The following is a 24637-nucleotide window of genomic DNA, read 5'->3' as shown; positions in this document are numbered from 1 at the left end:
CTTTGCCGCATCTATTACCTTTGTCTTCTTGTTAGCCAGCTTGAGCGCGCCAGGCACTTGTGCTGGCTGTGTACTACGTATATATATATGTGTGCCGCGAACCGAGCTGGAACAGCTGTGGTGCGTGCGTCTTGCGACAGCGCGAGCAGTTTCCTCACGAGACGCGATCAAAGTCAAGCTTGCGAACAATGCGAAGCGAGATATAATAAGAGCAAGACCGCGGGGGCCTCTTTCTTTTTTTCTAAGCTGCCTGAAACTCCGCCATTACAGGTTGCATTCGATCGATCCTTATCAACTAGGAAACGATTACGCGACAATCACTCCTGATATATATAGGGTGTAAGACGCATGTGAAACTGTATGAGACATGTTAATAAACATTCTTGTTGCCAGCGTTCGAGAAAAAGAAATTACGCTAATTTGATGCAGCTATAGGTTGTTCTCATGGCGTCGCAGTTTTGGCACATGCGATTCAAACAAAATAGGTTTATCGCGTTGGCAACCTATGTCAGTGAGTAGTAAGAGAGCCGACAGTGTGTTCAGCGATAGTAACGCGATACTCGCACAATATGGCGGCCGGTACTTTCTTGCGTCACCGGTGGGCGCTGGCGACACTGAGGCGATGCATTTTTGTGTCACATGAAAGCGAGAATCTTTTTTTATGCATTGCAACTGCATTCGGCCGGCCTCCTCGGCGATCACCCAGCGATCACGCGCCAGCCGCCATGCTGTCCGAGTATCGCATTTCAATCGTAATAATTAGCCCGGATGGCTGTTTGCGCCACCGGCAAGTGCTGGCGTGATCGCCGGGGGGGGGGGGGGGGGGGAGTGTGCTCGCATTGCGTCAAAGGCCCTCGGTTTCATCGTATGCCTCAATACATACCTCAATATATCGGGATGGATGGATGGATGTATGAATGGCATACGTGTCTCCTTTTGAAACGGGGCGGTGGGTTACGCCACCAAGCTCTTGGTGGCGCTGGGCAGCTCGGTAAAGGCCCTTCAACTTCGTAAAGTAAGTAAGCCTCGGCCCTTCAACTTCGTAATGGCCGAGGCTGACGCCGCGTCGCTATTGGCCTAGTAGCATCATGTGGACCCTCGCGCCATGCATCAGCGCCATTTTTGCTCGAGAAGCGTCTACGGAGTTGCGAGGAGCGCATGTTGGCGCCGTTGCTACGCTCGAGCAGTGTAGGCGGCGCCACGGTTGAGAAAAGAGCATGAAACAGAGGAGAAACGAGGAGTGAAGGCAGAGGAGGAGAGTGTCGCTACTTTACGAAGTTTAAGGGGTTTTACAGCTCGGCGTCCTGCAGCGCCCACTGGTGGCAAAAAAAAGAAAGTGCCAGAAGCCATGTGGCCGTTTATTGCGTTTGAATCGCTCAGCACTGCACCTTTGCTGTGTTCCAAGTCTTGGGAATCGCGTTTGGATCTCCGACCAGTGTGCCCCTTGGCTGTCTTCAAGTCTTACAAGGTTAACCAACTTCTGATGAAACCAGGTACATTGAACTACATGACTACAAGTTAGGATTGTGCAGCCGGGTATGAGGACGAAAGAATAAAGAAGATAGACATGGATGGATGGATGGAATAACTTTAATGAAAGGTCCTGCGAGCTGCAAACATGGGCCACGCTAGTTGGACATAGTGCCATTTTCCAGCACGTCTCCCTAGCTACGCTGTGCAGACTGCAGAGAGTTTGGCTATGCAGACCAGTTTATATGGTCCTACACTGCAGAGCAAAACGTATACTTCATGCCCTGTAAAAGGGAGTACTTATCCACATGATTGTGCACAGCCTTTAGTGTTTTCAGAGGGCCACAACATTATTGAAAAAAGCAAAATTATGTTTTATGCTTGTGTTTCTTCACTACACTCTCAGACAGTTGGTGACAAAGTATAACCCTGAAAGAGGGCCTACAGGCAGTATTGACACGTGTACTTGTATTGATACGTGTACCGTCACTACCACGTGACAGTATCGTAGAAACAGGGGGGGCCGTGGGCCCCGAGAGCAAGGGGCCAGTGTGTGTGTGGGGGGGGGTGTCATATACGTCTGAAGACATCCGGAAATTGTCGATATCCTCGCCTTTCTCGACTACACCCGGGGCGGGGGTGACAGCAGACCCATGGGCCCGAGGTGCCAGAAGACCTAGCTACGCCACCGCTTACAGGTGGAGCAATTGCTGGCCTCAAGTGCTTGGCTAAACCTGCCTGCTCTATAATATTATACCGCCACCATTCAGCACAAAGACAGGACAACCAAATTATAGGCAAGCTGGAACGCTGATTATCAATTGGTGCTTCTTGTTTGACTAGGGAGAATACACAGTTTGTAAAGTATATCCTCCGGACTCAAACAAGCACCAGTCGGTAGCCATGGCCTTTTGTACGTCATTACCTTGCTCTGATTGTGGCTAATACAGCCTGTGCAGTTGAACAGCGAGCATGAATTCATAGTCCTCACTCTGTCTCTTATATTCACTTGGCCCATCTTTGCGATGGAAAACAGCAAAACAGGGGCAGCTGTGCACATTAGCTGGAAGGACAACTGTCAAATAATACTCAAGACAGATGGACTTCAGACAAACACATTCTGCAGGAAATGGTGCACACAGGCGTAGAGCACAATTTCGAATCAAAAGCTTAGTATGAGTTAATTTTGTAGAACAAGAAAGTTTCTTGAATTTCTTTTAATTGTAAAACTGATTACATCACCAGGCAGCCATTCAGTCAATAAGCATCGCTGCAGATGCTCTGAATAAATTACGAGAGTAAGAAACATGACATGCAGAGACTATGTGAAGCACAATTATAAGGCAAGAGCATGTCCGAACAGGAATGCTTGCCTTTATTATCACATGCAGCCTTTTGATCAAACACACCACAACACAAAAAGCCATATATCCAATACACAGACATTCTCTCTGCCCTATTCAACAACTATTTAAATGGAGATCATGTTTCTGGCTAACATACTGGCCAAAATATGGTTAAAATCTGTTATAGAAGCAGTACTAACATTACCCATTACATTTTCATTTTTTGGGGTTTATATAAAGGTCCGAGAAACCACAGAAAAATATACTGGCAAGCCTCATGTGTCCTAAGTAATTTACTATTACACCTCTTTCATGAACCAGTTTTGGTTCCATTGCCTAGGAGGACTCTAAGACACCGAAGGAGGTCATTCTTGCATCAGTTTATTTTTTTCTCTTTAAACCAACAACAGATCATTACAAGACATGAAATCATTGAGAAACAAGTAACAAATGCTGTGGCGGATTATATTCAGTCAGAACATTGGGATAAAAACAGTAACTTCAGGAAAATAATACACAGCACAGGAAGACAAAGTTGAAGGTGCCACATGAAATACACATAGAGAAAACCAAAAGGAGATGCCCCTAACAAAGCTAGTCAGTGAATGAGGCATGGCAATACAGTTAGGTTCCGGAACTTCCAAAAAAAGCCCCTCCATGGGGCAGAGCCCATACCACTTGAAAAGAGCGCCATTGACAAGTGTATATATAGCTTCGTCGCTCCTCAATCCATTCTAACACAACAGAATGAAATAAAAAAACTGAAAAGCAACGGAACATCACAGCTTCTCAGGGAAGCAACTAGTAGTCATCCTTGATACAAGTTGCTGACTAGTCGCGCAAAATACTGTGGAGTGGTAGACACACCACCGGAAACAACCAACACCTTCGAAAACACAATGCTGGAAATACGCTAAAAACAATCATCCACTGCGAAAATAAAAGCACGCACGGGTTAGTTGCGCTGTGCAAGATTAAATGACAAGACATCCCGGCAAACTGAAATCGCCAGCTCAATCGTTTTTCGCTTCGTCAGCTTCGAAGTTAGCAGATGCGGAAGTCCGTAGAGAGAGGAGTTTCGTGCACAAAGCAATAGTACGAGGACTTCTGAACTAATTTTAACGAGATAGGCACACTGTGATTTGTGACTGTACACTTGGCTTTGGTAAACCAGTTCCGTTCTGCTACATAGACATCAAGTGGAGTAGACAGAAACGCCACTGTCATGCCTGTCTTATCAGCGATGCTCTTGAGTGTTGTGGATGCTTAGCCGGCAAGTCTTCTCTTTTCAGATGGCACTGGAAGGTAGCGCACGGGTGTGCGATAATGGCGTTTGTCTCTACATCTAATATACTACAAGACTGGCTCATCTGACCTAGCCCTATCTAGGCTGAGTTGTCTGGTAGGATACGACAGCGCTAACGGTTAACATACAGGACCGTAAACGTCAGATCTCTGTTGTTCGCCACTGCGAACGGTGGGTTGTATCTAATCTACGCGCAACACAAATGGAAATGTGGGTACCGGGAACCCTAGCACCGTGGCGACTGCTTAAAACAACTGCGCCACAATCGAAAACAGATATTTTATGGACTTAAAAACAATCCTATTATATATATATATATAAGTACTCGATGCAACAAGTGCGGGTGCTACGTATAGTAAACAATATGGAGCAGAAGCATCAAACATGTCAGAGGCTTTGTAGCGGCAAACAAGCAGGAAGCGCTTAGAGTTCTCCCCCAAAGTCATTACCAACTGCGGCGACGTTTCACTCCTAACAGAAGATGCTTGCATGACTCCTCTTAGTTTGCTGGAAAGGAAGAAGGAAAAATTAAGAGAGAGAATGAAGCAGACGTGGTCTTGAGTGCCAGGCATGCAGACATTGAAAATGACTTTTTGAATAAATCCAATTTGTGAAATCGGGCATGCATTCATGCGCCAGCTGACATTTTAGTGGGGCAGATACGGAAATGTCTGGAAAACCCCATGATTAAGATCTTTAAGAATAGAAAAGCAAAGGAGAAAAAAATATATATAATCCAGAAAACTGCGCAAACCGAGCCTGTGTACAGAGTTCAGGCATGCAGATATCAAAACAGACTTTTGAGCACCGTAACATGCCGCACGTGACACCAACTTTTGTTCTCGATTTGAACACATCAATGTACTTTTTCTACAACTTTCACGTAAATAATTTTTGTTTGATGGTAGAGGCTTTTCTTTTCTTTGCCCCAGAGTTGCCTCTCGTATCATATTCGGGTGTCTACCACGTGCTGGGATTCTATGGTAAATCCAATCAAGAAATAAGTCACGCATTCAATTGCTAGTCTAGGTGTTCATGGGACAGTTGTGAGCATGCACAGTAAAACCTTATCAGCATGTTTTATTAATAGATACCTATTATCCCTAAAAAGCTTATCAGCCGGGTTTATATATCAATATTCATGGCGATATCCACATGCACCATTATGTAAAAACACTTCAAGCGTCAGCTGGCAGTTTCACTAAGTCCAAAAGACAAAAGGATTAGATAGACTGAAGCTGTCTTTTCTTCCTCTTTCAACAAACTATCCTGAAGGCTGTCAGAGGAATTTAGGAAAGCATGATTTCTTGAAACATTCGTGCCATTCATTTGCAGAAGTTCAAAGGCGGCACCAAAGCTGGGATCCGAGTTTTTGACTTTAGTTTTTATATAGGTGCGAGATGCCTTGCTATGTACATTATGTGCAGTTGAAAAGGTTTGGAAGGCAGGCAATAAAAGTACCCCAAAAAAGAAGAAAAAAGATGAAGTCTGTCAACATGCTTGTGGTTGGGGCTACTTACATTCTAATTCCTGAAAAACACACAGAACACATACAAAAACATAAACATGTAAGCAACACAAAGACATATAGGTGCTGGCCATCCAACAGGCAAAGCATAAAACACCATGTATGTATAAGTACATCATTATTTATATTAAACAAAACAAAAAAACAAAACAATAACAGTTCTAGCATCCATGCCTGAAATGTAAGAAAGAACAAAATTCACAGGGCTCCATAACAAGGATGATATGGCAGGGTAGATAGCACACAAGTTATGGCATTACAACCCTTAAAGTAAAAAAGAAAGCATATGGCAACTTTTAAAAAAATTCTAATATACAAGAAGAGGCTGTAGAAATGATACAGCATGGCGTTACAACCCTGAACGTTAAAAAATGCAAATGAAAGCACAAGGCGCACAAAAAATTGGCAATATGCAAGGCGCAGACTCTACGGTTAGCAAAAAGTAAGAAACCAAGCAGAAACATCAAAATTAAAAGTAGGAAAATCAGAAGCTTCTAGTCCAGCGAGCATTAGTCACTAGCACTGTTAAGCTATTGTGTTAAGTTCACCAGCAATGTTAAGCTAACAGCAAGAGTGCTATTCAATTTTTCTGTCAGTGAAAGTTTAGTGTTTTGAGCCAGTCCGTGCTTAAAATAGTGCTTACAAGTTTCGTTTGTTGCCAACTGTACAAGGGCTGCGGCACTAAAACCTCGTATACGAGAAGACCACGAGAAAACTGGTGAAGCAGTGGCGTATGAAAAAAGATTGGTGCAACAAACACCGAGCACTATGACAGGAAATTAGGAGCAGTTTTCTAAATGAGAATAATGCACGGTGCAATACAAACAGTGAGTGGAAAAATGGTGCAAGAATGTCTGCAAGTAGCAACAGTGTACATGCACTGTGCAACAAACACACAGTATCACGATTACAGAGAGAAACGTCTGCAATGCAATCAATGCAGCACGGCTCTGGATAGATAATAACAGCTATATGATATATCAATGAAATATAAAGGGACGTTAGAGGAAGACGAGAAGTCTAAGGAATATACATTGGTATCTAGGCTGGTACTCTTAGGGCAACCACCACATTTTCTAGGCTGAAAGGCGTCTGCCACTAGCAAAGAATATGGAGGCTAAACTTTTATTTCCTGAACTTCCTACTGTGGTATCAGTGGTACCGTAGTGACAACACAGGTCCCACAGTGCATTAGCATTCTTTTCAAGCAAGAAAATGCTGGCCCAAAGTTGCACCAAGCCACATTTCCTTTCTGTTGCTCCGCCATTACTTTTTAGTAACAATAAACGGTTCACCAGCCTTGGCCACGTGCTACCACAATATGCGATGCTACAAGGAGCCAGAGCTTTTCCGTCACACAAGTTGCAAAAGCCTCCACGAGCCCCATATTGCAAAGTCTCGACACAGCGAGTGGCAAACAGCAAGGGAACGGTCTGTCGACTGTAGCGTTTCCTATGAACGACAAAATCAACCATAGAGTGCCACTTTTTGGCAGGTAACGGGTGATGATGAGTCTCATATTGTTCCTGAGTGGTGCCGTATCGGTCGGTTAACCTCAAGTAGAAAGGTGCCCAAACGTGCCTGCAGTTCTAAACAATGTTATGGAGCTAATACGGCTGGGAGGACTCTGACAAGGAGCAGGTACGGAAACTTTGAAGGATACCAGAAGTGCGATGCCTCTCTCCTGCTTGATTACTTTCCACCAAACTGTTCTTTCACTAACAGTTATACTGGGGCTATTACCAGAAACCTAATCAACAAACCTAACAAGATTTCACATTTCCCTTTAATCTTCCTTTAAAGGGGCACTGGACCACTTCTTAACAAAGCTGAGAAATGCATTTCAAGTTAGAGTAGACCATTTCAAAAATATCTTGCCGCAAAAAGGACTTAGAAGAAGTGGAGTTACGGGCAATCAAAGGTTGCATATGCCCCTATTCGTTGCGCTCCCATTCCTTCTTCAGTGCCTTCCACTGCGAAGGCTACAGTGGAGTGGAACATGCGTGCAATGCTCTGCCCGCTAACACCGCAGCAGCGTGCAATTCAAATTCAATTTTGTATGCTCATGTTGACGCCCCTACTCCAGATTTTGGCACCTACGAAGTGCCAAATGTAGCCAAAAGCGGTTGACCTCAGCGAGTCCTAGTGCGCTCTGCATGGCGTCCAGCCAGCGGTCTCGTCGTGGCACCCCACAGCGGTTGCGGTATCAATACACTGCGTAGCAGATCGCAGCTACATGCAACTGTAATGTGCAAGTGCAGCGCTTGCTTTGTGCATGACAGGGCTTGAGTGTGCACTCGTGCTGATATGGTCTAGTCTGGTCGTGCTACGTGGTGCGGACCAGCTTTGTCCTGCACCAGCTAGACCAACGGATAGTAGCCACATCCAAGTTGCACTCTTAGAGGCGCTATCAATAGTTCAATATGAAGTGAAGTCTGCCAAGGTGTCTAACCAGATAAAGTAAAAAAAAAATCATATGAAAAGTAGAGAACTAGGGACATGCAGTTTCCACACAAATGCAAAATAAAAATATGAGATCTTTTTAGTAACATAAAATCTTGTAGCCAGAGTAGTTACATTTGTCACTAACAGGTGGCACTTCATTTGCATCAGTTCATCGGTTACCTATGCATGACAAGAATAGGCAACCATGTAATGTCGAGACAGAGGTTATAATGAGGAAAGAAAAAATCAAGAAGAGATAGGAATAATGCTACACTGTAACAGATGTAGTGAAACTCAATTAACTGAAGCAGGGTAGGTGACTGTTTGTTGTTGCCCTGTTTCAAAGGAGATGCCAATAAACATCATCATCAGCATACTTCCACTGCAGCGACTCATGGAGATGACTTGGCACATTGTAATGGAATGCCAAGATATTTATCTAGCAAGAAGCGTAGATAATGTCCGCCTTCCAGAAGCACTGGAATTCAAAGCTGACGGGATGTGTTAGCTGGTCAGCAGTCGACAAAAACAAGAGATGTTTAGGGTATAGGTGAAGGAAAGGCAGGGGAGAGATGGAGCTGAGGTCATTACAGGTACAGGTAACTGTGCAATATACGGACAGAGGTTCTAATGAAGAAAGAAAACATAAAGCAAGTATGGAGAAAATGCTGGACTGCAACAGATGTAGTAAAACTTCATTAGCTTAAGCAGGCTAGGTGAATATTTTTTGCCACTCTGTTTTGAAAGGGTTGCCAATGTAAATCCGCATCATCATACTTCGTAGTGGAGTCACAACAGTACCACCTTTTTGGGACAAATATAACTACTCTGACTATATCATGTTATTATCAAAAAAAGAAATTCCATGCTTTTCTGCACATTTCTGTGAATATCACATATCTTGATGCAGTACATACCTGTCCGAAATATTAAATTTTTTACTTTCTTTTTGTTACCTTTGAATCACTCTGTACACTAGACAAAGTTAACGCCTATGCCAAAGTTATGGCTCGGATAATCGAAGCAGACTGCATGCAACTGCTGCAGTAGACGAGACATCCAAAACACAAAGCACACAAAAGCAGCTACGACGTTTGAGCAGCATACCGATGAACAGATCACTTCTGTACGGCACGTGAACATGCGGTACAACCCAACGGGCAGGCAGAGGGCAGGCAGGGTGGCGGGAACGGGTGCTGCCATGCAAAGTGCATGGTTGATGTGCTCTTCGGACACTCTTGAAGAGAGGCGAGGGGGGAGGCCAAGAGACACAAGGACAAGATCTCAGACCTTTCGGCAGTTGGCCTGGACATTGTGCGGTGCCTCGTTGAGCTCTTCGAGCTCATCGCCGGGGTCCAGTTCGGACTGAAGTTGGAAGTACTGCTGACTCCGTGTCGGCCAGAGCAGATGTGTGATGATGGCATATGCCAGGAAGTCAGCACAGGAACTGATGCCTGCATGGGCGGTACAGATGAGTTGATGAGGGGGAAAATGCTGCTCATGTTTTACATCATGTTTGGCAAGCAGGTGCTCTTTGATTTATTCCCTGTAGCAATCTGCGACGCCACCTTACTGTTCTGTGGCAAAGGCCCAACTTGGCAAAGCTTAGCCGAGACATTCACAGCAGCGTATGCTATCCGCAGACTATGTTTTTTTCAACAAGCCCGAGGGGTGGTTCAGGACCCGTTTAGACAACCACACATTGAAAGTATCTAATGAAACTACGAGGGTCACAAACTGCCGTTTTGGTACAAAACTAAGAACGCCAAGTTGTTACGAAACCAAGAACCAAGTTGTTACCAGATAGTTGAACTAAGATGTTACCAAGTTGTTGCCTCCCACTCACCGAGTATGAACTTCTGCCTCCACAGGGCCGACACCTGGAGGGCGATGAGTGCCACCACGGGCAGATAGACGAACCAGCACAGGAGCCCCGCTCCGAAATGCAGGTAGAAGCGCAGCTTTCTGTGGTCATTCTCATCCATCATGGTTGACCGCAGTTCTGTGAGGAACCAGGCGGTCACCACAAGCCTAAAGCAGAGGGAGATCCAGCCTGGATAGGTCTGGTACTCGTCAATCTCCTCAATTACGTCCACCTCCGTCTGCGAAGAAGTGACGGGAAGAAAAGCTATGGGAGCGGGCAGTATCAAGTGGGAGGTCAGTCAAGGTCCAGCAACCACCATATTTCCAAATGTGGTCTGATCCCACCATGATGGTGGTTTGAACAGAATGGAAAGGGCTTGTAATAGCCTTTGTGAGCCAAGGAAAGATGATAGGAGAGCATCGCTTTTAGGCTAACCAGCCCATATGCCCCGAAATATGTTGCCGTAAACAGCAGGCAGCGAAAAAAAACTTCACTGCGCATATCAGGGACGCCAGAAAAGGAAGAGAGGGAAATGCTAGACTATGACATCTTATACCCATGCCACAAGGCCACAGAAAATGACATTAACTTGCTAATGCCTTAAATTTTAATGCCACTTGCGTGATGCCACACGGACAAACCTAATGCCATTTGCATTAATGTCATTTGTTATTTAATGCGTTCACCAGAACTCATTTGACTAAGAAATGCGTACCCTCGACTTCATAGCTTGCACATTGCAGTATAATTGAAGTACTTGAAACAGTCTTTACCACGTAGAAAATAATTTATACATAACTTTAAACTACAATGATCCTGCAAGGAGTTGTAATTGGTGAACTTCTTCAGGTCAGCAATGGAACCGCTTCAACAAACCAAGTGCCATTTTGATTTTGGGCTTCTGATTTGACTTGGAATGGCCGAAGTTGCTATGGTCAGTTGCAGCGTTGCAAAAGAAACAAGCTCACAGAACCATAACAGGCTTCCTTTTATGATTCACTGTTCATGAAGGCGTTCATTAGGGAGCTTAAGGCAGTAATAAATGACTGTCACTTTTTGTGCCCATGCGGCACGGGTATTAGACCTCTCAAGGGTGAGCGAGCACAATGTTATAGTCGAGCTTTAACGACGTGGCGCTAAGGTTTACACACGTGCCTTCATGAGCCAAGCACATGGGATGGTGACAACACAGTGTATTCCCTACCTCCAGGAACTGACTCAATTTTTACTGGATGCAGCATGTACCAGCTTAAAGGTATGCATCTATATTTAAAATTTTTATTTACTTGAGTCACATAAATTGACATAAAATTAAATTGTAGGTTGTATTGTACCGTAACTTTACAGTGGGTCATGAGGGACACCATGGTGTGGAACTCTAAAATTTGACGACACCTGGGATTTTTCAACATGCACCTAATGCTAACCCACGAAGCTCTTTTGCATTCCGCCCCCATGAAAGCGTGGCTGCAGCGGCCAGAAATTGAACCTGTGGACCTCAAGTTCAACAGCTGAATGGCACAGCCATTGAATGGCCGAGGTGATCCGCACAGGAATCTTACGACACAATTTCATGGCTGCAGTGTCAAAGTAGATGATTTCGTTAACCTTCTATGTGCCCTCCTGTACTGATGAGCATCATGATGCTCGAAGTAACTGTGTTATTTAGATAAACGGACTGAATTCAACACTTTCAAACACGGTACGGCACCATTTCTACCAGCGCTGATGGAGCAAGCCTCTATTGAAATTGCGCTCAGTCAGGATACAGGGGCACCTCCACATGGCACAGCCTGCCCAGTGAGAAGCATGACAGAAGCTCGACTGCACACACATCTAATGCGTGGCACTGTTTTTTTTGGCGCTAGCAATACAGTGTGCGTCACTGCATTGCTTCAATGCTAATTACATTAACGTCGACATCAATCACGAGAACGGTTCTGTCGGAATTTGTTGGCGACATAAAAGCACGAGAATTAGTTTTACAGCAAATTACATGTTGTCTACCTATATATTTCTCTCGTGTACGACGCACAGTTGTTCGCACAGTTGTTTGGTCACGAATGCGAGCAGTAAGGGTAGTTAGTCTCGTTGAAGATTCTTTATAATGCAGCCTGCTATGTACGAAACAGAGTACAGAGCGAAACGTCTAACGACGGAGGCTCACCATGTTCCAGACGTAGAGGAGGATCTGTATGCAGCTATAGACCAGCCAAATGCAGAACAATACTGGCTTCCACGTCAACTCTGTGCGTGTGATGGCCCAACCTTTGGCAAGCAGCAGCAGCAGCAGCATGAACAGGGACTACGTGAAAGTATGAAAAAGAAAAATAGAAAAGGCAATGAGAGTTTTTGAGCAGCAGTGCTCAGCACAAGGCAGTCTGCAAAGCTAAAACGACTCTAACAAGGCTTGCCAGGCCAAGTCTGTCGGCTTGACACTGTTGTTACCTACGAAAAAATGAACCCCTTGCTTCCCCCATCCTTCTTGTTCACTGCCAAACCAGCTGTCCACAAACTTAGAATTTTCACCTTGTAACCAGGGCTGATGCCGTGTTATATACCGGATTATCTGTACTGATGAAAACAGACTTACTGAATATATTCTGTGGTAGATATCGCAATCCTGTCACATGAGCTGGTTTACTTGGAGGCAAACACTATTTGCAAGACTCGCAGAGTGATGTTAGCTAATTAACAATGCTTCTCTAACTGACATTGCAATTAACATTTAGTCACACTATAGCACATGTCCCTAAATTGTGGAACTGAAGCCGAGCAGTAATGAAGTAATTTCACAAATAGCATGCTTAGCCCCATTTTCCAGAACTGTCTTCCTAATGTACAGTGAAAAGCACTGACGTATTACAGTCAACACTAATCAGCACTCCATTTCCTACAGTTAATGTGTTCCAGTAAATACCCAGTGAACATACTTCGTCTCTGGGTCATACAAATCGAGTCTCAATATCTATGCACTACTTTGGAGACGAACAGGACATCCATTGAACAAACACCCAAATTTGGAATATCCTACTGCAAGTATCCCAAGGATATTGCATCTGGACTTTTTAGCCCCACATGTGAATAGTTGCGTGTCCTCTCAGAGGCTTGGTCTTTCAATTTTCTCGTGAAATAACTGTTTTCTGACATGTCTGAATTATCATCCTAAGCTATCATGTCTCCAGCTTATGTGTACTTCGCATATTTTATGACAAATGCTACATGAAAAACATGCTTGTTTTGCCTGGCAGAGAGCCTTGAAGAAGAAGCTCACTGCACATTCTACGCATGTGCGCATATGTGTGCACACAGTGCACCTAAGTATTTTTTTTTGCATGGGCATTCTGCTTGTGACAGTCAATTAATGTAAGACACTGCGTATGTTGCACAGCATCTACTGTGAGCGTATTTATTATAGCAAACACCGAAAAACGCCCGGACAAGTTCGTCCAATGTACTGACTACGTCCCCATGATGCCCCCCACATACATGTGAGGGAAGTGTGAAGGACATGGAAAGTGTAGCCAAACTATCATGCCAGGCATGCATACTGGACTTATTCAGCACATGCCCGGGATATCCATATCCTTGCAGTAAATGCCCAAAGGACATTCCTCAATGCCATTTTGGTCACTGGACACTTCTCAGTTTTGGGCTGATTAGTGCAGCAAGTGCAGAAATTACGTTCTACCCGCAATGAAATTTGGTTGCTTTCTTTTTCTCACTTTCTGCCTTCTGCAAACACTTGCAATTATTGATGAACACTTCATGAATTAACAACGTGTGTCGAACCTGTGAAAGCATGTAGCTGACATCACCAACAATCCCGAGCGACGGGACCCCGTCGCCATCCCAAGTAAAGAATGCCAGGTGCGTGATTGTCCACAGAAATGAGAGCAGTTGCAGGGTGAGGGCAGCTGTGAAGAGCCGTGTGACCAGGTGCTTCTGTCGCATGACGGCGTACACCTGTAGCCCAGTCAGGACCAAGTAGAGAAGGAAGAAGAGGAGAACCCTCTCCAGGCTGCCCTGTTGACAAAAGTGGGAAAGAAAACGTTATGGAGTTTTAGATAACATGGTGACATTGGGGAGTTTTGGATGGCAGGATGACATTAAGGAGATTAAGAGGGATGATATTAGAGTTTTAGGAAAAACGGAGGTCTCCTGACATTAGGCTGAATTGGAGGGATGAAGATAGAGGGAAGTTTTAGAGATAATGACAGTTTTGGGACATTAGAAAGATTTAGAGGAATGGTGACATTGTGGAATTTTAGAGGGAACAACAATATCAGAAAGTCTTAGAGGGAATGGCAATGTTAGGGAGCTCTCGAAGGAAAGTCAACATTAGGTAGTTTCATAAGGAGTCATTAGAAAGTTTGAAAGAAAAGCCAGACAGTGGTAAACTGAAAGCTGTAACAGAGTATCAATCCTGCATATGAAAAAATGAAAACCAGGCGTTGCTTGCTGATGCTACTCCTTGGCTGCACACAGCTACTTATGTCTGCTTCTAGGTTATTAGAACAGCACATTTAACAAATGATAACGTGTTGATAATGTTGAAATGATAACATTTGTAGATAAAAAGTGGTGTGTGTAACATGAATTATGAGTTGGTTTTCTCAAGAAGCTTCATGGATAGTCTTCAGCTAAATGGATTTCACAGTGAGGCAAAAGTCTCTTCCAAAAGCTCTGAAATTACCTCTGCTGCATGCCACTGGAAGCCACCGTAAACCACAAGGTAATCTTGAAAACTCAAGTTTTCTTTTAAGGACTTTAAAACAAATGGTATATGTATTACCCTCCCCGTGAGAGCCTTTAGGGGTAACATGAATAAAAGTAATATAAATAGAATGATAGGTTAAAGTGCTAGGACATCAAAAAAAAGCAACAACAATTTTACACAGAACTGAGAAAGTCAGAAAATGGTGTGAATGATGGTAGAGGATTGGTACTGTTACTGTAAAAATACACAGCCACCTTGCTCTTCCCAATATGCCCTATCTATAGCCTGAAAATTGTAATCAATCATCAATGAAAAAGATTAGTTTACTGCATTTCAAAAAGAAAATGCGTACTGCCTATTTTAATCGATTGCACAATGGAGAAACTCATAGATGCTATATCTTCACACTGCTCACATTTTCTAAGAGTGTGGCAACCCTATTGGTCGGCCTTCATTTTAACCTAAAGCAGACATCCATGGCCTCCAAGATCAGGTGGTGCGGTGATCAGCATGCTCAAATCTTGGAGGCTGTGAACAGTCATCTGTCACAGCATGAGCTCTGACCCCACCAGTGCTAGTTACATAAGACCCCATCGGTGACCGTCAATTAGTGAACCCCTTTAGTTTCAATTTCTTCCAGAATTTCTTGGCAGGAATTGAAATGGCAAAGGTTTCCACAAGAGTAACCTAACAGTCTACTTCTCCCCTCCAATTTGATATATTTAAGTGCACCATAATTTCAGAACACGAGCATTTTTTGTACACAACCACTGTGAGAATGCAGATGACTCAGCGGAAATTTGAGTGAAACCTTGTGTTCAGCAGCAGAATGCCATTATAACTGTTCATTATTCTATGCGCTGTCAAAATCTACTATGTTGATGTATTCTGCCCATCCCAGTGCTTTGAGCCAATCAGAAAGGTCTCAGCCACCCTATGAGCAAATCAGAGACAAGACGGCAAATTTTGAAGGAATCTGGAACAGCAGCCCCGCTCAGCCAGCTGTACAGGTAAATGGAGCAAATTTACGCTATTCAATTCACTCACATTGTACGAAAAGCTTGCGAGCTTCTTTTGGGAGTGTGGAGGTGGGCTTTGTGACAACGCCCAATGCCAAAGCACACAAATTCAGAAAGAGGCAATGGTAAAAAGAAACATACCTGCTGCTCAAAGGAGAACTGATATTCAAAGGCATTGTGCGAGGGGGCCGCCGGGTTGCCGTTCACAAGCCAGATGTCGTACGCTATCTCAATGTCCTCGTCGACCGAGTCCTTCCACTTGCAATTCTTGCCTTCGCCCACCCGGTAGCACGAGACAATGCTGACGTACCAAAACCTGAACACAGCGAAGACAGGGACATTACAACGTGCCCCTAAGTTGTAACTTTTTGAAAGTTCACGAGTAAAAATGCATTATTTAATAATCGTGGCAGTAATTAGCACACAAATTCTGATGTTTAGCACTGCTCTGGAGATCGGTGAGGAAAAATCATTGTTACGTCTCGAATCCCCGTATTTGTAATTATGAAAGAAGTCATTGCTGAAACGCTAGGCACACAAGATATATGTTGCGTATAATAGTTTCAAGCACCTCCTGTAACGCATGGATATATACTGTCTTCATAGCAATATTACCCACTGCAGCAAATCTACATGAATAAAAGGAAACAATGAAAACTGGAGTCGCGGCATAGACAACTGCAGGTAATATTACTACAGGTAGTGTCTTAAATGCACTAAACTATGAAGCCACATATTTGAAAAAAAAAAAGAACAATCATTACGCTATTTTACGCAGAAAGAAGAAAATGTAGGCATTCATTAGACACATACCGCCGTTGGCAAATCATTTTTTAAAAGCTTATTCTGACACCGTATATGGAGCGAGAAACAGCCCATTTTTCATAAAATTAAGAAATTCTGAACTGAAACTGTGTCCTGGTTGCACACTGCCGATTGCCATTTTTGATGGATTACTTTCACTTTGACATGTTATGTTGCTGTTATGATGAGTAGCGTTGCAGCAATACACTGTGCAAGCAAAAACAGCTGTCACATGCACGTGCAAGTGAACAAGGATAAAATTAAATTACGGGGTTTTATGTGCCAAAACCATGATTCGGCCATGAGGCACGCCGTAGTGGGGCACTCCGGAATAATTTGGACCACCAGGGCACCTAAATGTGCACCTAAATCTAAGTACACAGGTGCTTACGTGCAAGTGAACAAACAAACAGTAGTGTTATTGTTTACATGGAGAAGAGTAATGCTGGACACCTCGCATGGTTCTTGCTACAGGTTTTATTTTCCCTTATTTGACCTGTGCCACAAGGAAATAACATGACACAATGAAACAACAACAACACACTGTGCATTTCAAAACAAGTTATACGGAATCTTTAAAAACTGCCAGTGGCAGATGGCCCAATGCTCATTCTTGAGCAGAATTATTTGAAGAGGTAGACATAACAAATCAAAATGCATAATCAACTAATTGAAATCTAACCAATCGTGCATCGATCTAATGACTTTAAGGCACATGTTACAATTTATGAAGTGAAGCCAGTGAGTTCGAAAGGCATATTCAACTGGATCCTGAGGATACCAGTTTCGATATACAAGTTTCCAAAATGTAAAATGAAAGATATTGCTTCTACGGTTGTTTTTGTTCCGCAATGCATAAAAAGCCATCCTGCAAGAAAAAAGTATGTAGAACAACAGTTCATTTTAGCACAAGTTCGACAGTACTTATCTAGAAACTAAAGCTAAGTTTAAATTGCATTCCAAGTGAATGTGTCTTAAGCACTCACTGGTGTGGCCTCATAACTGCAACATGTGCCCTAGATTGATTAGATAATAATATAATGGAACTTTACCATTCATTTAGGCATTTACGGTTATGTCTCAAGCACTTAAGGTGAACCTTGCTATAACAAAGTTGCATTTGACACTGAAAATACACCCATTACATACAATATTCATTATCTACAGCTATTTGTTACATGCTGATATTGGTGAGAAAATTCTATTTATTTCACCATATCCTATATTTTGTTATACCCATGTTCATTATACCATGGTTTGACTTTATGCGCACCTCTTCAAGCAATCTACCTGTGGCAGTGGAACTGCCTCTGGTAGATAGTTCGCCAGTTTCACAAAACTGAGCTATCTGCCATAGTGCCATCCTTTGAAATGAATTCTGAGGATGGCATGGCTTTCAAGATATATACTGTCAAACTTGCGGTAAAAATGCATGGTTGTTCCCTGCATGGTTGTTTAAAGAGCATGGTTGCTCTTTAAACAGAACACCGTTTTAGAAGGAAAAAATAGCTAATACCAATATACCTAGTCGTCGCCCAATTCAGGAATGAATATCCTGAAACTGGTGCCATCATGGGAGTGTGTTCCAAGTAGGTACGGATTGCTAATTAATCGGCTGCAAATTGCAATATGTGCCATGAAGTAATTAGCTGAAAACTAAATTCATGTGATTTTGCAAATTAGTAAGCTATTCATTTATATTTATCATGCAAATAACGGGCAGTTCTTGTAATCTAGCTCAAGTTCCAGAGTTACGCTATCTGCCACAGGCGATTTTAAAAAATTCAGTATAGTCTAAAAAAAAAATCTTCGTAAAACACTAGGCCATAGGTGCTCTCGGAAACAGCTTTCGACTACTTCAGTGCACTGCACCATGGTGACCTACAATTCTTTTGTCCGTGACATTTGGAGAGACAGGTTTGTCAGTTTGTGCAGATCCTATGGACAATGCGCACACAATAAGTGCCGCACAATTGGAAGAGAAAGGTGTTGAAGGCCTTCTGAGAGACCCAGGAGGAGCTCTGGACAGGCACGCAGTAGAGACCACGGCTAAAGGGAACACTAAATTAGCACTACACTCTTAAAACAAAATTACACCCTTTGGGCTGTATCTTGCCACACAACAATAAACGTCATCTTGTCCGCGTTTACTTTAACGCTGTGAGCCCGGTACTTCCCAGTAACAAACGGCCTGTGCGTTATCAGCATGACATAGCATTCCTGACAGGAAAGTTGCGGGCACGGCATTTTCAAGAAAGCAAACGCAAGCAAGGTAGATGATGATTATTGTTGTGTGGCAGATATACACCCCAAAAGGTGTACCTTTGTCTAAGAGCGTATGGGACTGATCACCACTCTGTTTTGACGCAGAATGTCTTGGCAACAATATTTTACCAATATAGGTTGACCTAATAAGTCACATGAACCGCTTTTCAACACGAATATCAGGACCACTCCTGGGTTTTTTTCAACCAGAGCCAGGCCAGGCAAACACAACGCACAATGATAATTACCAAAAAAGATTCCCTGTACGTTTGATTGTGGATTTTGAACCCAGGACCTGCAATACAGCAGCCCAATGCTCTAACCATTAGCCAAAAGATGCCATGCATTGCTCAACCGAGTAACGACTTTTGTACCAACTAAGGCATTTAAGACTTGCGGAGCATACGTCGCATAGCAACTGTTTACTTTAAGCATGAGAGGGCACCAGCTTTCCCCATCCTTCCCTAGTGGCAGCTACTGCTATGAGATGCTGTGACGCTGCGCCCCCTTTTAATATCGGCCCAGATACAAAACCCAGCAAGCGTTGGTTGCGTCTGCTTCAGTGGTGCATTGTGTGCAAGTGCTTCCTCATTTTCTATGCTGAAGTACTATGCCTTGTACTCCAGTCGGCGTTCGGTATTCTCGAAATCGCGACCCCCACAAAACCAGTTGTGGATCAGTGTTGGAGAGTGGTATCACACACTCTCCAGCACACAGCAGATAATGTGTGTAGTTCAGCGCTGCACCCATATGCGTGTGTTTTCTCGTTTTCATTGCCCTGATGTGTCGTGCATTGTACTCAAGACAGCGTTAGGTGTTCTACTACACATGGAGTTGGTAACGTTCCCGTCACAATCGTGCTGTATAACACCGGATGCTTGAAGGGTATACGCCAGTCTGCTTGTGATGGCCAGCCCTTATCAAGTTTCAACAGTGCAAATCAAGTACACACAAACTGGAATGCAAAGACACTTCATTGAATGCATCATGTGGGATATACTTTGCATTAACACAGATTCCCATAATGCACGAGTTATGAAGATGTGCTAGATCGGTTTGAGTACCAACTAGGTGTCCTCTTTAGTAGTGGGCCATACAGAACCTCTGAACGCAACTTCCTGAAAGGGACGACAGCCTCTGCAGACCGTGCGACTCGAAACAGATGTGGGCCACAGATGTGCTCAAAACCACTCTACCCATCTCTCCCAAAACACACAAGCTTCCACGTCGAAATTCCTGTTCTGAGGGCACCAACGCGAGCGGCCCGTCGATGACACCTAATTACGCCTGCTTATCGCTCAGGTTGTATACAATAGGCACACACGTAAGCACAGTGCGAGGGTCACGGTTATCAGTGCAGCACGGGGAAAAAAAGAGATAAACAAAACACACAGGTCCTCGCAACGTGACACCGACTCGCAAAAGGCCCACAGACGATATACGTGAGATTTCGAGATTTTTGGGAAGGGGTATAACGGTCGCGGCGTTTATTACGCGCGAGTCTAAATATACATAACCCAGACGGCGGCCCCTCGATCCGTACACCGCGATGTAGTACTATGTAGTACTTCCTTTTCCGTCCCGCTGTAACACACTCTGCCCCGCCGACCAGATGAACGCGCGCCTCGCCGGATTGACCCAGAATCGGCGAAGGCACTGGGCGCGCGCCAGACTGGAACTACCTGTTGCAAACCGCGCGCTCGTTTTCCAAGCTTCCTGGTTTGCCGGGCTGAAATTGAAAGCGCGCCGCCGAGCGTATTACCTGGGCGGCCGCCTTTTTTTTTTACTTTTTACCGCTCACCACGCGTCTAGGCTATGCGGTAAACAAGTCTAGACGTGTACCAGACGAACGCCATAAACACGCTTCGTCTGCGGCTGGCGCTCCCGGGCATGAGACAGCCGATAAAATATTTTTGATTTTACGTTCGGTACGGGGGCTTTCCGCGCGTCGGTGTGACACAGATCTCTCGTCGCGTATTATGCCGAGCGAATCAAAAAACACCGCGCGCCAGCAGCTTGCGCGTTTCCGTCCGCCGGACAGACGGCTCGCATTTTCACATCGCGCGCACCGTGGGATCAACGTCGTTTTCTCCCTCACCCAACACCTCGTTCTCACGCACGGCAAGCGATGCACGGAAGCTCTTGTTTCGTAAATGCCAAGCGTACATTAGCAGGAGGGCGGGGGGGTGTAGCAGGTTGTTTACAAGCCACACGGGGGGCAAACTTGAACCGCGCAGGTGCGCGCGAGCGCGTGCTTAATTAGCATAGCTCGGGTGACAAGAGGGCGAAGAACGGCTGACAACGCGAGATGCCCTCGAGGAGCGAGTTACGCGCGGGCGAAATAATTAAGCGGCGCGTGCAGGGTACGGCCCCGATCTCTCCGGCTTACCGGGCTTGATGAAGATCTCGCACGGTGTAGGTGAACTGATTGCCGGCGACGACGCGGCTCGGCTTGTCCTCGTCCTCGCAGAGCTTGCCCGCCGCGCACGGTATGTTGCGGAGAAAGTCCTGCGTGCCGTTCGGGTTGCAGCTGCTGTCGAAGGCGACCTGGTTGATGCCGGCGAACATGAGCTCGCAGACGGACGCCGCGGTGCCGCCGACCGGATAGCTCTGCGTCCGATTGCCGTAGAAGGCGAGGAAGTGGTCTCTGTCGGCGACCACGAGCGTGCCGCGGTGCGTGACGCCCGCGTTCGCCGGCGCGGTGACGTTGCCGTAGATGTAGCCGAGCGTGTTCTCGTGGTCATGCCGGTCGGTCTTCTTGAAGCCGAACTTGGCGAGGAACGTGAAGAACTGGCCCGTGCGGAACGTCCCCCGCAGGTGCAGGCACTGCGCACTCCATGCGGTCGCGGCGAGCAGGACGAACACGGCGCGGAGAAGACGCATTCGGTGGGGTGGGCGGGGGGGGGGAGAATCGGAAGGTGACTAACGACGATGACGGGTCGCCTCTTCAGGTTCGCGCCGCTAGCTTGGCATGCAGGGGCATGGACATGATCGCGTCGCACCGCTCTTGGCGTCGTTCTTCACGTCGGAGGCATCACACACACACACGACGACAGTCCCTCCCGCACCGGCTGACGGACAGTAGCGGGCCTGGCCCCTGCCAGACGACCGTCGTCTGAGGACTTCGCGCAAAGCTGCCGCCAGACGGCAGCACGGTTTGGATCGTCTTTGGATTGACTCAGCCTTGCTTCGACTTGATACGAGCGGCTCGCCAGTCGGCTCGTCTCCTCCGCCTACCCGATTCAGTACGACTACGCTCCAGTACGACTGCGTTATCTAGTTTCTGTTGCCAGTTGTCCTCAGTAATTTCTAACATTGCCGCGAAATCAGCTGCCCAACATGCAAATGGGTAGAAGAAAAACGTGCCGCTAGGTTTTCTCGTTCAAATTTCTTGACGAAACGCAGCTTTTCTCGTAAACAGCTCGCGCGCGTCGCGAAGTGGTTTGACACAATATTCGACGATGTCCGGGTCTTACTACTTCGTGATCGTCGGGCATTTCGATAATCCCGTCTACGAGATGGAGTTTCACCCCGCCAACAAGCAGGCAAACAAGGTAAGCACAGACGTTGTCTGTCGGCTGCGACAGAAATGCGCTGGTGTCTTGGAGACTGTGCCTCCAACGGGGCTTTCTCCTTCACGTTTCTCTACTCTCTCTCTCTGTTGATCAGGAAGACCACCGTTATCTCAGCCAGTTCATCGCTCATGCCGCCCTTGACCTTGTGGACGAGTGCATGTGGGCCACAAACAACATGTACCTGAAAGTGGTCGACAAGTTCAACGAGTGGTTCGTGTCCGCCTTCGTCACGGCGAACCGTATCCTTGGCAATTGTCTCGTAGGCTGCACTCGCAAATACACGAGAATTATCTGAAGCTCTGACAAAGCTAAAATCTCATTATACTTCTAGCCATACTGGGACCCCAAGCAGGAGTGGAATATTGAATACTGAATAGATATTGAATACCGTACGATCAAGAATGAGTGCAGTAAATGCACGCACATTCCCATGCAAGCAGAAAGAACAGATGCTCATAAATCATCATAAGTAATCGCAACATGGAAGTACAAACTTGCACTTGGGGGCGAAATGCGAAAACACCCGTGTGCTTAGATTTAGGTGCACGTTAAAGAACCCCAGGTGGTCAAAATTTCCGGAGTCCTCCACTACGGCGTGCCTCATAATCAGAACGTGGTTTTGGCACGTAAAACCCCAAATATTATTATTATTTATTACAAACTTGCACTTGTTATGCAAATACCTAGTACAGTACCAGTACCTGCATACTTGCAGGGTACATTAACCGTGACTGGAACGCTTGTGCTTTGTGCTGTTGAGTGCAGGAAACAATAGTGCAGACCAGTTTCCGGGCCAGAAGGACAGAAATCCTGTGAACACATGCTAACTTAACTGCACAGATACGGGCACTGTTGCCATATGTCACTGTTCCCTGCTTTACAGTACAATGCCCGAACAGTCCAGGCCATGTTTGCAGATTCCACTTCGAGGGTTTACACTTTGCGTGACGTCATTCTGCCTTGACAAGTTACTAAAGGCATGCGTTTCCTCGTCCTGCACGACGTGAAGAATGAGGACGGCATCAAGAACTTTTGTACCGAGATGTACGAGTTCTACGTGAAGGTGCGAATGTTGAAATGTTCCCATTTGCTGGCTCACTCACCCGTTACTGTTTGTTTTTGTCGAAACGAAAAGTCTGTCCCTTCTTACATGCGGGTACCATGGCAGCATTCCCCAGCCACAGTATTCGCTAGACGGATATCCTAATTTTGTTCTAAATCAAGCTTGCCATCTCCTTCTGTCTTAAGCGAGATTTTTAACCTTTTCTGGTCGAATGATTTCTCTAGGAATTGTTGTTTTCCAGGAAATATCCAGCATCAAGAAAAAAGTGCAGCTATCCTCGGAAATGCATGAGCAACGCTAGTTATATAATTTGTTGACATTGTGCTGCAAGCAGTTATGGCTCTGTGATATCTCACACGTGTCCATGCATTGTGTAATGCCGAAGTTAGGCCTCTGCACTCTATTTTTAGAGCCTGCTGCCTAATGCATGTCACTTGCCTTGGGTGGCACAAAAATAGTCTTCAAATAATTTGTGGTCAGATTTCACACCATTGTGATCACGAATGATGAAGAAGCCTGAAGAACCAAATGCTGCTTACAACACCTCAAGTTGTTGGCACTTCACGAGAAAAAGCTTTTGTTCGTTGCCAAAACCTACAGTCCCTATTTTTTCCCCCCATCTTCTGTCATTCAGGTGTATGCATATTTAAAAATTTCACTGCATTGAAAATATTCTGGCCATGAAAGGATAAGTGATGCCAGCCTGTTGTTTGAATGCTTTCTTTCTTACTTTTCAGTATGCCCTGAACCCCTTCTACGAGCACAACACGCCGATCAAGTCGGCGGCTTTTGATGAAAAGGCCAAGTTCTACGGCAGGAAGTACTTGACAGGCTGAGCAGTTTTACATCCTCCCATGTCCTGCGGAAAGATGATTGAGCATGCAACTAGTTTTCACGCATCTGCAAGCATCAGCTCAGCTTTGAAATCATATCTGTTGCAATCATGTTCGAAGTTTTCTTTTTTTTTTTACGAAGTAATAAACCTGGCACTGTGGAGACACGTGTGTCCTGTCTGTATACGGCAGTTAAAAGCTGCTGTAAAAAACTTGTATTGGTATGTCATACTTCTCTTCCTAGAGTACGAATGTATCTTATTTAATACCTTATTATTGCTCAGAGAAATTTTTCTAACACTAAACATGCATACACAAAAAAATAAAAACTACTATGTGCCACATTGTAGAGGTGCATAACTATAAAATAGGCTCATAATGCCCTTTGCACGTGCAAGG

At 45.0% G+C, this 24637-nt stretch overlaps 2 protein-coding genes across 3 annotated transcripts; one reads left to right on the top strand and one right to left on the bottom strand.

Moving 5' to 3' along the window:
- Positions 1-3181: 3181 nt before the first annotated feature.
- On the bottom strand, positions 3182-21886 carry LOC135919286 (integral membrane protein GPR180-like). Of its 2 annotated transcripts, none has more exons than XR_010569931.2 (7): positions 21157-21885; positions 15840-16014; positions 13752-13985; positions 12127-12264; positions 9942-10197; positions 9203-9549; positions 3182-4629 (listed from the first exon to the last, which is right to left on the bottom strand). XR_010569931.2 is itself a non-coding variant. In XM_065453027.2 (7 exons), the coding sequence occupies exons 1-7, from the start codon at positions 21648-21650 to the stop codon at positions 4594-4596; spliced, it is 1497 nt and encodes a 498-aa protein (XP_065309099.2). In that variant the 5' UTR covers positions 21651-21886; the 3' UTR covers positions 3182-4593. The 2 variants fall into 2 exon arrangements, 1 of the variants encoding a protein (XP_065309099.2); XM_065453027.2 differs by having other exon boundaries at positions 9386-9549; positions 21157-21886.
- Positions 21887-22015: 129 nt separating this feature from the next.
- Trs20 (TRAPP subunit 20) lies at positions 22016-24403 on the top strand. The gene is made up of 4 exons (XM_065453028.2): positions 22016-22321; positions 22437-22581; positions 23320-23405; positions 24143-24403. The coding sequence occupies exons 1-4, from the start codon at positions 22229-22231 to the stop codon at positions 24239-24241; spliced, it is 423 nt and encodes a 140-aa protein (XP_065309100.1). The 5' UTR covers positions 22016-22228; the 3' UTR covers positions 24242-24403.
- The last annotated feature ends 234 nt before the right edge of the window (positions 24404-24637 follow it).

The sequence above is a fragment of the Dermacentor albipictus genome, chromosome 7 (assembly GCF_038994185.2).
Source record: "Dermacentor albipictus isolate Rhodes 1998 colony chromosome 7, USDA_Dalb.pri_finalv2, whole genome shotgun sequence".
NCBI lineage: Eukaryota > Metazoa > Arthropoda > Arachnida > Ixodida > Ixodidae > Dermacentor > Dermacentor albipictus.
The sequence above is the reverse complement of the archived record's forward strand: the minus strand, read 5'-3'. Positions and strand labels throughout refer to the sequence as shown.